This window comes from Myotis nattereri (genome assembly GCF_964212035.1).
Source record: "Myotis nattereri genome assembly, chromosome: 18".
In the NCBI taxonomy this organism is placed as follows: domain Eukaryota; kingdom Metazoa; phylum Chordata; class Mammalia; order Chiroptera; family Vespertilionidae; genus Myotis; species Myotis nattereri.
In genome coordinates, this window is record NC_138093.1 from 42509248 (window position 1) to 42522948 (window position 13701).

The 13701-nt window shown below is 51.9% G+C and overlaps 1 protein-coding gene across 2 annotated transcripts in view; it reads right to left on the reverse strand.

The window, feature by feature from the left end:
- The window catches only part of ATF6 (activating transcription factor 6), a 137244-nt gene that overhangs the window by 83102 nt on the left and 40441 nt on the right, over positions 1–13701 (reverse strand). For both annotated transcript variants that reach the window (XM_081112587.1, XM_081112586.1), the window contains exons 9-10: positions 8572–8757; positions 7869–7960 (exon numbers count right to left, since the gene is read on the reverse strand). In XM_081112587.1, coding sequence (XP_080968713.1) covers positions 7869–7960; positions 8572–8757 — 278 coding nt within the window. The remainder of the gene's footprint in view (positions 1–7868; positions 7961–8571; positions 8758–13701) is intronic.

Here is a 13701-nt window from a genome sequence, read left to right on the forward strand (position 1 = left end):
GTGCTCACTCCTGAGCCCAGACGCCACCCTGTGAACATGGCCAGCAGCGTGCAGAGGCCCAGGTGAAGACCCGAGGCCCCCGGCCCAGAGCCTGACCCAGGGCTGCTGAGTGCCAGCACCCACTTGCTGGCCATGAGGACTCAGCCTTCATGAAAGTGGGTGCTCCAACTCAGCCACCCCAGGTGACACGCCACAGAGCAAAGAAGAGCCTCCCCAAATTGCAGGTGCTGTATTCGGCAGAGGACTGTTGATTTAAGCCTTTACAGCTCGGGTGGGGTTACATAGCAACAGACCCCTAACACACAAGTCCTCGACGCCTCTCGTCCCACATGTCGGAAAGGCGGTGAGAGCTGGCGTGCCGGCTCTCCTCTGTTACATTTTCTGCCATGTCTCGTTCCATCGCGCTTTGCTTACTGGCACTTGGCAGGTTCTGCATGTTTTAAATTGAAGGCTGTGGCACCTGCGGCAAGCACGGAGTGGCACCGTTTTCCAGGCGTGAGTGAGCCGGAGGAGGGCGTGTCTCCTGGACAAGCAAAGGGAGTGGTTTCCTAGGATGACACCTCCTGGTGGTCGTGCCGTGAAGATGTTGACATGAGAGCAAGGGATTTAGAATCTCCTGTGAACTGAGCTGAGGAAGAGCGCTGGCAGGGGTGAGAGGACTGGCCCCACTTTGGCGAAAAGTTCTTCTGTAGGTAAAACGCTACCAAACCGCATCTCGTGCTACAGAGAGATCGTTTGTGAAAAAAGAGTCAGGCGGCATGGCCCCCCCCTGCTGTCTGACTCCCAGAAATGGTCACAGTCACCGCCTTTAGCAGCCCCCGCCCAATCAGCCCGCAGCCATCACCATCGAGGCAGCACCCGCTGCCGGCAAAAAGACTGTGACTGGCCGAAGGCTCCGGGGATGGTCGGCATTGCTGAGCAAAGATGTGTTTTTATTGAAGGCAGGCACATTGTTTTTTAGACATAACACTATCACGGCACACTTAACAAACTACAGGCCAGCGTCAACACTGTTTGGACTTGAACTCCCCATGTCTCCAAGGTCTGCCTGTACAGCAGTCCAGTCAATTCATAAGATAAACATTTTCTCCTTTCACAGCCCATCCTAACTGCTAGGGGAACGGGCAGAATTACTGGATTTTTGCCCCAACGCCTCTGTCTGTGAACACCGACTTCTCCGGCGAGCAGCTGCTGCTCTCAGTGGCTGCGGCGAGGGCTCCAGACTGACTGTGAATCAACCCCGGCTCTGCCACACACCAGCTGTGACCTCAGCGCTGCTTACGCGTGGGGGCAGTCACGCTCACCTTCTAGTCCTGGGAGAAATTATCTATATAAGTCCATACACTAGTACTTGATGCATAGTGAGAGTGTGATAAATAGCTTACCAGAACAAACACACAAAAACCTCTACCAACCCAGCACAGATGGTACCAACACACAGCCAACCTGTATCATTCTAGAATACAAGTTATCAATAATAATTACTATGAACATGAATATTAGTCTGCATATTTTCCCTTTTATTCATCTTCTTTTCCTGTTTTATTTCCATTTATCTCTCATTTTTAAATTCACACAAAAAATGGGAAAGAAAAATGACAGCAAGTGAGCTCTTATTGAGAACCTGGTGAGAGGGCTAGGAGCCACAGAGGCACACAGGTATCTGTACTTCCCTCACTGCAGCTCCACGGAGACATGTCGGCTGTGGACATGGTGCCAGTGTGTGTTCAGGACACACAGATACAAGAAGTCTAAGCGTACAGCACACAGCTCTCGCTGACATTCGCGGTGACGCATTTGAAATAATGTCAAATGGGAACTGAAATAACTGAACAGCTCAAACCTGGAGACAAAAAAAAGGCACTAAAGGCACTAATCTAGAAGCTAGAGCAATGTGTAATGACTGCATGTACATTAAAGGCATTCCTCTAGAAGCTAGAGCAATGTGTAATGACTGCATGTACATTTCACACACTCAATGCCATCCTGCACCCCGCAGGCTCGCTGGACCCCTCCCCGGGAGCATGGGCATCCCGCGCTGCCAGGCCTGCATTTCCCCGGGGCTCCGCCGGCAGACACGAGGGCCTGAGCACGGCGCTGGGAAGCCACTTCAGCAAACCACAGACGGGCCCATCTGTGTGAACAGAGATTTGTGGTCTTAAGAAAATATCAAAGGATCCAACGTACACTCAACAGTTTTCTCATCCGGCCTAGTTTCCACTGACCCTCTCCCCAGACAGAAGGCGGCAGAAGTTCCCCCAATGTCTCCTTTCGTCGCTGAGCACGACACCGACTCCTCAAGGCAAAGAAGGAAGTGAGCGAAGGATGAAGGGTCCTCACTCAGCTGCCTTTCCCTCCGTCACAGCAACTTGGGTCTGGGGAGAAGACAGCCGAGCGCCAGGTGACAAGGGCACAGACGTTCCCGATGAGCCCGCTGCACACACGTGACAAAGCAGGGACACTCCTGAGGAGCCTCCTACACATACTCACACGAAGGCGGAAGCACAGAAAGGCAGCCCAGCTCTGCCCTTGGTAGACGCTAAGCCACATTCTAAAACCCAGGATGAAATCTACGAGGCTAAAAGGAAAGGGAAGCGACTGCTGCTGACCCGTCTGAAGCGCGGGAGCAAAGGCACGCGGAGAGGGCTGCCCACGACGGCCTGCTGCGTTCCTGCCGTTTGCACGTCACTGTGATAATGTGGGCGGTACTGCTGGCCAGGAACTTGGATTAGATTTCATTTAAAATCTGGCTGAACAAAACCATGTAGAGTTGATGGTCTGAGTTTTGACATGTAAGTTACGACAGTAACTTAACCCACAGCCAACAGTGACGTCACACACAAAATGTGCTCAGCAAACGAAAAGAAGAAAAGAACTGCAGCCAGATTTGGGGACAGGCTCAGCAGGATAAGAACTAGAATTCTTCCTGTGAAACAGGCAGCAGACAAACACATGGGACACGGAACAGAGACTGCTTCTACCCAGTTCCAGACAATCGGACTCAGCGCCACATCCTGTGTGGTCACCTCTCCTAACACCGTCTCCTAAGAAAACAGAGTGTGACTCCCCCTCCTCCTGCCAGTCCGATGTCTCAAACTACAGACTCTGACCTGGGAGGGGGCAGCACCCGCCCCCCAGAACGAGCGAGAAGAAGGCTCAGCCAACCCCCACCTCTCGCCACATCCTGAAGACCTAGCATGTTTCAAACCTCCAGCAGGTGTCGCTTCGTTGTCTGTGGGAAGGGCGACGACTGCAGGGGCCCTAAAGCAGAGCGGGGACACCTGTCACAGAGGTCCGCCCAGGCCGCCCCGGCGAGGAAGTCCCTCGCTCAGGCCATGCTGGGCTCCTGTTCTGTCCCAAACGGAGGTCAGGCACTTCCTCAGTTATACAGACAAACCTACAGAGTGTCTGTCTAGCAATCCAGTAAAATTTCTCCTATATTTAATCTAATTCACTGCGTAAGTGCTCTACCAACTACCCTAGGGGCCAACGTATAGGAAGAACGAAAGACCAACCTCTGCAGCAGTTTAGGGCTGGACACACTGCAGGGCCACCTGAGGGACAGAGTGCCTTCAAAACCAGGGACCCGGGCCCATCCCATCAGATCCCCCAGGTCAGAGTCCCTGGTGACTATAACGTACAGCCACGGATGGAAACCAAAAATGCCACCCCGACTGGTAGGGAGGCAAGGAAAATAAAACATCCAACTTTTGTGATCAAAGCTATAGCCCCCACCATTACTCAGCCGTTAACACAGCTCAGCACATAACAAGCTGGCAATAAGCAACGGATCGCAGGTGAGTGCAGACCCGCGTCTCCAGCAGCTCTCAATCGTCCCGTTTTATAGAGAAGGAAACATTTTCAGCACAAGCTGTTCTTGGTCAAACTTTATGTTGCTGACAGAACCTTTTGGAAGTTCTGTTTTCCATCAACATTAATCTATTTTCCCTTTCTCTTCCCTTACACCCCCCACTTTTCTTAAATTAATTCAACTTCCTTCCACAAAGAAATAGTTTACAAGCATCTCAAATGAATGCTGCTCCTTTCCCTGCCAGCCCACCTCCTGAACATCTCAGCAAATCTGCCAATGACAATGACAATGACATCAGAGGCTGGAGCACGAGTTAAACTTGCCTAACGCCAAAATGGTCATGAAGACAAACGAAAACCACCACAGAGCTTACAAATCAAAGACACCAGCACAGAGCGCAAGGATACCACGCCTCCGGAGCACCCGGTCAGCACGGCTCTGAACACGGCCCGAAGCGGGCAGGGCACCTACACACACTTTGGGTTTGTTTTGGGGGTCACACCAGGAGTATAAGCCCAGGATCACGCCTGCACGAGTTAGGCTTCTGGTAATGTATTCCTGGGGGAGACTTTCGCTTTATTCCACTCTACCAAAGCCAACTCCCAGCTGGGTTCTTAGGACTCTCCGCCTTGTTTGGGAGCCCCAGCTCCATGGGGCGGGGAGGAGAAGGGCCCAGCTGAGACTTCCTACCTCGTCTGGTTCCAGAGCTTTCCTTCCTGGACTCTAGGCCAGAAGGGTCAGGAAACCCCTGAAAGACGAGCACCGCCTGCAGTGCAAGCTCACCGTCGGGCTCACGTGGCCTTCCTGCTCTGGCCTCCAAGCAGCCCTTCCCCAGCTTCCCTTCAGGCACTACCAGCGCTCTGACCGGCCGCGGCCCAGGCCTCCTGGTGACGGCACTGCCGGGCTGCTCTGCACCTCGAGCCACCATGTTGCCAAAAGCAGAGTCCTCGGGGCTTCTTGCAGAAGGGTGGAAGGAAAACACTTTATGGTTTCCAGAGAAGGCGGTTTTTCAGGTTAATTTTTTACGAGAGACCCAGATTACATTTTAGTTCCTTCAAGGATAAAATAGGATTAATACTCACAGGATCCACCCCAATGAGTTACACAGGAGAGGGTTATGCACATTTGAGAGTCACTATTTCTCAGGCCACCCGGAGCGCCCGATCCTGGAACCCTATGCCAAAACCAGCTTGCTGCCTCCTTCACCACCCGCACAGCAATAAGCCAGAAGCACAGCCCTGAGCCTGGTGACTCCTCTCCTCCGCATGACTCTTCATAACCCAAACCTTCAAACTAGTCAGTGATGCTGCCCATGACCTCCACAAAACTCTCCCTTTCGATGTAAGATGTATTTACATTTCATCACCAAATGCCTTCAGGAAATGTTGCCTAAGGCATACCCATATTTGCCAAACTTGTGGGTTATATATTTTCTCACTTGGACCCACAGCAATAAAGCTCACAAATTCAATTCCGCACTGAGCATCTGAAACATGAACTTTATATGGTGATGTGATCTATTTGGAGAGTTCAGGTTCCTACATGTCAAATGCTTTGGAAATCTGATTAAATCTCGTTGTCTGACCAGACTTAGTTTTGTGATACCTGAGGAAAGTTCAGTTAGAACTCACAACCTGTTGTTAAAAGCCTACAGTTTCTGCACCAATTAAACATAGTTACACTTGCCTGCAAAAGGCCGCAGATGTGGGCGGTGTTCGATCAGTATCCTCCAAGTGGCACAAGCCGGGTTCCACTGGGGTTCCTGCTCCCCTGGCCGCCCCCCTCCCGCCCCCCCGCCAGGAGCCTCAGTGAAGAGGCCACAGCAGCGGGCCACACGGAAACACTGCCCATCCCAACATCAAGTTCAGGGCACGGCTCCGCGTGGAGAATCACTGCTGTTGTCCCGGGGCTTCGAGTTCTCTGTGTGTGAATTTGCTCGGGAAGGAGCAGTCCCTGCTCGTGTGAGTTCAGGGCCAGTTCCCCTCCTGCCTCCTTCTTGGGACCTGGAGGTGCCCCAGCCTGTCAATGCTCTGATTCCGTCCTTCCTTCCAGCTCTTCTCACTGCTGCTTCTCTTTGATCTAAGCCAGCAGTGGGCAAACTACGGCCTGTGGGCCGGATTTGAAATGAATAAAACTAAAAAAAAAAAAAGACCGTACCCTTTTATGTAATGATGTTTACTTTGAATTTATATTAGTTCACACAAACACTCCATCCATGCTTTGGTTCCGGCCCTCCGGTCCAGTTTAAGAACCCATTGTGGCCCTCCGCCTCCCCTCTCCTGGGGCTGCTCCTCAGGAGGCAAGTGTTTAAACTTGTCCCACTCCTTTTCTTTTCAATTCACCTTTATTGCTGAAAGTATTACAGATATCCCCTTTGTTTCTTTCCCAATTGGCCCCTCCACTCCACACCCGGCCTTCACCACCCTACGCTGGTCCCACTCGTACCTCCCCTCTGCTCTGTCCCTGTCTCCCACCCAGACCTCACTGACAGTGGAGCCGGCTCTCCTTCCATAGGGACCAGGCTGCTGCTTGTGGCAGTGAGACCCAGCCCCTCCCCCACTCCGCCCCTCTGCAGCCGGGGGACCATTACTTCACTCAATGACGGTGGTTCCTCCCTTTTCTTTCAAATCACTATTGACTCACGAGGGCTCCCAACACCCCCACCCCCGCAGCAAAGCTCGTGGTCTGCTGGCTCATCGGAAGCCACTGTCAGAGTCACTGTTACTCCTGGGCTCCTTCACAAACACGCCCATCTCTCCCGTGACATCTAGGGAGTTCCTCCTCATACTCCAGCCGTTTCTGCGCGCCTGCACCCCTGGCTCCCTGCTCAGGACCTGCCAGGCAGCGGCGCTCCCGAAGGACCCGCGGGGTGTCTGAATACATGAGGGAGTGAGCACCCATGTAGCCAAGGTGAGAAGGTGAGTGGGGCTGTGGAGGAGAGAAAGGCAGAGCAGGTGGCATCGGCGGAGGCGGCCCAGGACAGGGCGCAGAGAGCCTCGGGGTGAGCACTCGGGCAGTGAGGACAGAAACGTGCTCTCTGCTCAGTCCAGTCCTTTCCAGATGCACCCGAGAGCTCCTCCCAGCACACATGCTGACTGCGCAGCCTCTCCTGTCCACGCAGCGCCCGAGGCCCATCACCTGGACCCACCTGCACCTCCAGCCCAATTTCCCTCCTGCACGCGCCCACGTGCACAGGCAGTGAATTTGTCACTGTTTCTGAAAGTGCAAGACCACTTCATCGCTGTGCCTTTAACATGCCTGGTGTGCCCTTCCCACGCGTGGCACCTGGCAAACTGCTACCACGCCTCAAGACTCAGCTTCCTCTGTGGGGTTTCCCTTATCACTGCCCTTCAACCAAAGTGTCCGAGCACCTAGTCATCACACCAGCCTGCACACACCCTGCACGCCTCTCCTCCTAGGGCGGCATGGGCCTCGGAAGCGTGGCCCTGCTGACTTCTCTTTGACCCCTACGCCAGGGTGCTGGGGGGGGGGGGGGGGAGTGTCGGATGTGCCACAGCAGGTGGGAATCTGAGATGACCTCTGGGATCACTCTGAACTCGTCTTCTGACTCCAACCTTAAAGCAGTGCTTCTCACGTGTGCTGAGCTGAAACCCTGTACCATCCGCTGGGATGCTCACAAATGCTCAGATTCTCGCCCACCTTTCCAAGCCTGCACAACCGGAACCGGGACCACCGGTCTCGCTGCTGATTTTCTCGCTGGGCAGTGGGCTAGCCTAGCGCCACGTCAGCACTGATGCCCGAGCCCCCAGCACAGAGGCAGGTGAGTCATTCTTATTATCCCACCTGAGGGCGGGAACTGAGGCTGGGAGACACTCAGCTGCTTGCCTAAGACAACGCAGTCACGGGGCCAGTAGGCAGTGATTTCATTGTTCTGCTTCCCCAGCAATCTGCTTGATAACTTACGCTTCCTTCACTAGAAATCACCAACTCTATCCAGACCTTGGCAAAGAAGAGACAGAGGAACCAACCTTTCCTCTCCCTCGTCTCTGAGAATAAAACAAATCCATCCTTCTCTAGCTTATGACCACACACTCACCTGATGGGTCCGTAGTTCAGGAAGACAAACGCCAACAGCACCACCACACAGATGGCTCTTCGCTTCGGACTAGGGACTTTAAGTCTTTGGTTCTAGGGAAATGGCCACATGAAGTACAATTAGACTACACCTCAGCCTCACAGAGAACATCGAAGAGAAGAACGCTCCTCCTCAGGTATAGGAATGCTTCAACAACAAACAGAGCTCAAAGGGGAGCAAACTGTTCCGACAGGAGCAGAGACCTCCTCGCCCTCCCATGGGGAGTCAGCCAGTCTGCGTCCCCTTGAGAGGTTCCTGCCGTCTGTCCCTGTCCCCCCGGCACCGTTTCAGTCATGCAATGGGCTGCTCCCGGGCGGCAGGCAGACGGACAGGAGAGAAGCCCGGCGGAGGCAGAGGCGCGTTTGGTTGGGGACAGCCCTGCGGGCCCTGGAGCACCAGGCCTCGGGGCAGACCCGCGATCTGGGCGCCGGCCCCGCGCGGTGCATGGGCAGGTGCACGAGGAAAGGAGCCTGAGGAAGCGGGGAAGGTGACGCCCGGGGCCGCAGGGTGGGCACACTCAGAAGCCCCCGTGCAGACGGGTCAGGGCTCACCGTGCCCCCTTTCCTAACACTGTTCTTTTCCAACTTAATCTGAAATGCAACATTCCCTACTGACCTTTCAGAAAGAAAGGGCACTGCCCCGAGCCGGCGCCCGCAGCCCTCACCTCTGACACCACGTGGTCCAGCTGCCGCTTCAGCGAGCCGTTCTCCTTCCGCAGCCTCTCGTTCTCGGACAGGGCCGCCCGCAGCCGCGCCTCCAGCCCCAGCAGGTACTCCTTCTTCTTCTTGCGGGACTGGCAGGCCGACTCCCGGTTCTTTATCATCCGCTGCTGTCTCCTCAGCACAGCCATCTAGCGAGAGTGAAGATGAACGGAACACCTCGAGTCCAGAACCCAATCAGATCTTCATAATTAATTTTAAACAATTGTTCAAAACATGTGTTACTGGTTGTTTCAACTAGGTTTTTAAAATATTACTCAAATGGAGGTCCAATGACTCAGTCAGGCTTCTCAGACCTAAATGTTCCGTAACTTCCTCTCCTGTCTTCAGGCTCCTTCACTGCCTTCCCGCTACCCCGCCCCCCCCAGACTCGCCGAGCACCTGCGGTCCCTGGCGCCGCACACCCTCAGGCTGCCTCTAGGTCCCAAGTCACTGGCTATTTCCCAGAACCACATCCCGGCCGCGCCTCGGGCCACTCAACTGGAGCCACCACTGCTTCAGGTTCCTGTGTGACACGCACGGCCCCTCCCTGGATTGTCTGTCTCCATCTTCTGCGGGTGACACGAACCTCCCGGGTATTCAGGGAGAAGCAAGCACTCACTCACTTGTCCGCCACTCTGCACTGACGCCCTCTGCCCTCTCCTCAGCCGCTCAGCAGCCACTGGCCTGCGGTCCTCCCGCCCACTGCTGCTGCTCTCCCTCCCACAAGGGCTCAGGGTCCATCCCTGAGCTTCTGCAGCCGCCTCCTGACCATCCATCACAGGGACCTCTTCCTGTCTACCACTGGCTAAGAACACTTCCCCTGCAAAATCATGCCCATGTTGCTACTGTATTGAAAATAAAAAGATAATCATGCGTCTCAGCTACTACCTCAGCTCTCCAGGCCTTCCAGACCATGACCGCCCAAACATTCTGCCCTCACCCCACCCGCTGCTCTTTTAAAAGGCTACCCCAGGAGCTCCACACACACCTAACTCGTTCCATCGTTCAGACCGTTCACTCCAATGTCGATGCTGTGCACCTAATTGTCAGGACCCTGCAACCCCAATCCTGCCCAACCAATGGGTGTTTTGATTTTCTCTGAATTTCTTATGCCCTTATCATTTGGAAGACACACCTCAACACTCTCAAGGTCTCCACTGTTTCATGTTAACTCTCTCTCCACCTACATTTTGTACCAAAACCATATAATACTACTTTCCTTTACTACCCACAATGTCTACCATAGTGAAACTTACCGAGCAAAATTCATTTTATCATATCTTGTAAACTACGTTATAAACCTGTTTGCTACAGCATTAGTGTAATTTATTTGGGGGGAGAGGGTGCGGTAACAAAATAAGTACGTAAAAAGCACCAAATAACAGGCTGATGACTGTAAGTACTAAAACCACTGACTTCTACATGTAATGACCTTAAAAACAAACATTCTATGGTGGGGTGTTCAATAACTCTTAATGAGACAGTCAATAAAATTAAATAATTTCATATAGATTTTTAAAATAACGACCCAATTCCCACCCCACTACATTTCCTAGAAAGAGAGCTACACCAAGCCAGTCAAGTGGTCCTGGCACCAAACACAGTCAACAGCCTTCCAGCAGAACCCAGAGAAAAGAAACACCACATGAGGGCTCAGAAAAGGGTGTTTTTCCCATTTGTATCCTTTCTTACAAAATGTTACAAGAATGCTGACTTACCTAACCATCCCCTATGACATTCCCGAGAAGTAACTGCCCTCCCTTCAGGAACGCGCGCGCACGTGCAGCAGGCACAGCCAGGGCGGGCTGCTCCCCAGCGTCCAGCTGCTCTCTGGACAGACACTTTGTTCTGTCACTGCTGCTCTTCCTGACGTTCCGGGTCAGCGCACCCACAACTAGCGCTCTTCCCGGCGCACCCTGTGCACGGCGCCTGGACAGACACACAGGAGCAGGTTCCCGGTGGAGGAGTTTATGTACCAGTCAGACAAAGGAACCTACTCCGACGGCTCAGTGTCTATGGGATTTGGAGGCTCGCAGACGGACACCACTTAATGAACTTCCAACAAGGACGGGGGGTTCTGTAAACAATGACATGAAAGCACCTGCATGTTCTATGCAGCATTCGTCTCACAGGCTGTCAGTGCACAGGCCTCATGCTACACAAGGAAAACCACCTGTGGCCAAGCAGTCACTCTTCCCATGGAAAAGATGCAGTAGTGCTGAATGTCTTCAAGTAAGTACTCAAAACTATCAATAAATACAAAAGATGAAGAGTGAAAACAAATGAAACCCAGAGGAATCCCCAACACAGAGTTCCAACTGTCCTCTCAGCAAGCTATCCGAATATGTTGTGTTTGAAGTGTTCTGTGCCTCCGAGGCAAGAACCATTATGATGCTCAGACTAAACACACGCGTGTGGGAGGCGAAGCATGCACAACACTGGGGAGTGCTGGAAAGGCATAAAGAATAAAGACACTTTCCTTCAGAATGCACAGCCCACGGTGCGAGCCACAGAAAACTCCCCTCACACTGCTAATCCTTGCACATCACTCTTTAGCCAGCTTTAACCAACCCAGAGTGCTCTTTTGTTAACAATTAATATTCTTCCACATTTTCGTAAAATAGTAGCTTTCAGAGGGCACGCCCTTCAAGAATACACAGCACTGATCCTTTCGCTGAGAAAACCGCCATTGCCTTTTTGTACACAGCATTTTGTCCATCTGATTGTTGGGTTAACTCGCATTTTTCTGAATGACTTGTAAGTACTCTTTCTATATTAAAAATGGTTTTAAAAAACTATCAAACCTGTACATGAAAGTTCAAAGCCACATTATTCACAATAATCAAAAAGTGAAAATGCCCAAATGTCCAGTAACTGGTGAATGGATAATCCAAAATGTGGTGCAGCCAAACAATGGAATACTATTTGGCCATGAAAAAGGATTAAGTACTGATACATGTTCCAATATGAATAGACCTTGAAAATATTATGGTGAGTGACAGAAGTCATACACAAAAGGCCGCATCATGTGTAAATCCACTGACATAAACGTCCAGAATAGGCAAATCCATACAGACAGAAAGTGGAGCAGTCATTGCCAGGCGGGGGAGAAGGCGGTGAGGGGTGACTGCCAATGGGCACGGAGTTTCTTTTCAGGGTCCTGAAAACGTTCTGGAATAGACAGCAGTGATGCTAGGTAGCACTATTCTAAATGCACCAAAACCACTGTACACTGGAAAAGGTGGCCTCTATGGCATGTGAATTTTATTCCAGTGACGCCATTAAAACAACAGAAACAGCTACATAGGAAGCTATGGACTCACCCCAAACAAACACACAGCAGGACAGCCAGTCACAGAAGGAAAGGGACACGGCGAGGGGCACACTGAGACCCACGAGGGCCCCATCCAGCAGCCCAGGGACCGGCCTCCACACGCAGAGGAAGACCAGGGAGAAGGCCTGCAGAGCCACGGTAACAGCCAGCAACATGGAGAACCACAGCTCCGACTCCAGGCGTCTCCTACGATGTATTTTTACAGGAGCAAAACAAGTAGCCAGTTACTCAATAGAGGAATGTTTACAAAGAAAGACTGCAGAACTCTTATCACTGTGGCAGCCTCTACGCTAGACAACCCCCAGCAGGCAAAGGGATGGGCCACGCCGTGTGAACTGACGCAGAAGCTCTCTGAGGGCCACACCTGAGGGAGGCACGCAGGACCGCGGCGCAGCAGGCGCCATTTCTGTGCCGCAGGTAAGACTAGTGCCCCGCACAGAGAACTGCTCGGGAGAACGCACAGGCAGCCAGCACCATGGCTGCCCTGGGGGGAGCGCCTGGCCAGAAAGCACTCATTCTCCTGAGATGAGTCTGCAGGTGCTGGCTGCAGAAGAGAAATCAGAGACCAGAGAAAGTATTTCTGTATTAAGCTATACTCTGAGTGGCCAGATTCTTACGACCACCCCATCAGTACTTCGTGGGGCCCCCTTTTGCCTTCAATACTGCGGCGATTCTTCTTGGCATTGACTCCACGAGATGTTGAAAGGTGATGCGAGGGATCTGACACCATGCCTGATGAATAGCACTGTCCAGTTCTGTGAGATTTGATAGTTGTGGAACCAGCTGCCTGATGGCTCTTTTAACTTCGTCCCACAAATGCTCAATTGGATTGAGATCTGGTGATTGTGGGGGCCACCTAAGCAAGGTAAAGTCTCCCTCATGTTCTTGAAACCACTCCTGCACAATACGAGCACCGTGGCATGGCACCTTGTCTTGTTGGAAGAAGCCACTGGGATACACCATCAACATGATAGGATGAACTTGATCAGCAACAATACGTAGGTATGTTGTGCTATTCAGATGTTTATAATGATCTGGCCCTCTAGCAACTTCAGCGCGAAATTATAGCTAATTTGCCTACAAACATCAGGTGGTCATAATAATCTGGACAGTGTAAGTCAGCATGTCTTTAAAAAACAGTTATTTTTTAACCTTATCAGGATGCCAAACTGAATAACACAGAATAAAGTGGCCACAACAACCTAACCTAAAGCAATACATCAGAAAAACACCCACCCGCTTCCCTTTTCAAAGGTCCTGTAACCTTCTTGCCAAAATTCTTGTTCAAGATCAATTTTGAGAAGCCCCAAACCTCCACCTCAAGTGAAACTGCAAGTATTTTAACAAAGAATGTTTCTCTTTTATCTGCAAGAGTCCCTGATGGCAGGAAAGCCAAAAAACAGTCAGCACAGAAGTAACTTTTTACTGAGTTCTGATGGCTTTTCAGATCTCCAGGTCCTTGCTGTTGCATTTGTTCTGGTGGGTTCCTCTACTTCACAGCCTAAAAAATACCATGATTTCCATGCTTTTTGTTAAAAATTTCACTTACTAAAAAGTAGTATTGGCTGTTTATCTCCTGAGCTCTAAGCTGGCCCACACCTGGACCCAGCAGGGGACCCAGTCCAGGTCTTCCAGCTGGAGGCTCAGCAGGGCACACTTTCTTTGTGAAACCGAACACGGGCCCTCCATTCTTCTAGGAGCTTTTGGCAGTGCTCCGCGTTGTAAACAGGTTATTTTACACTCACATTTTCCTTTTTCT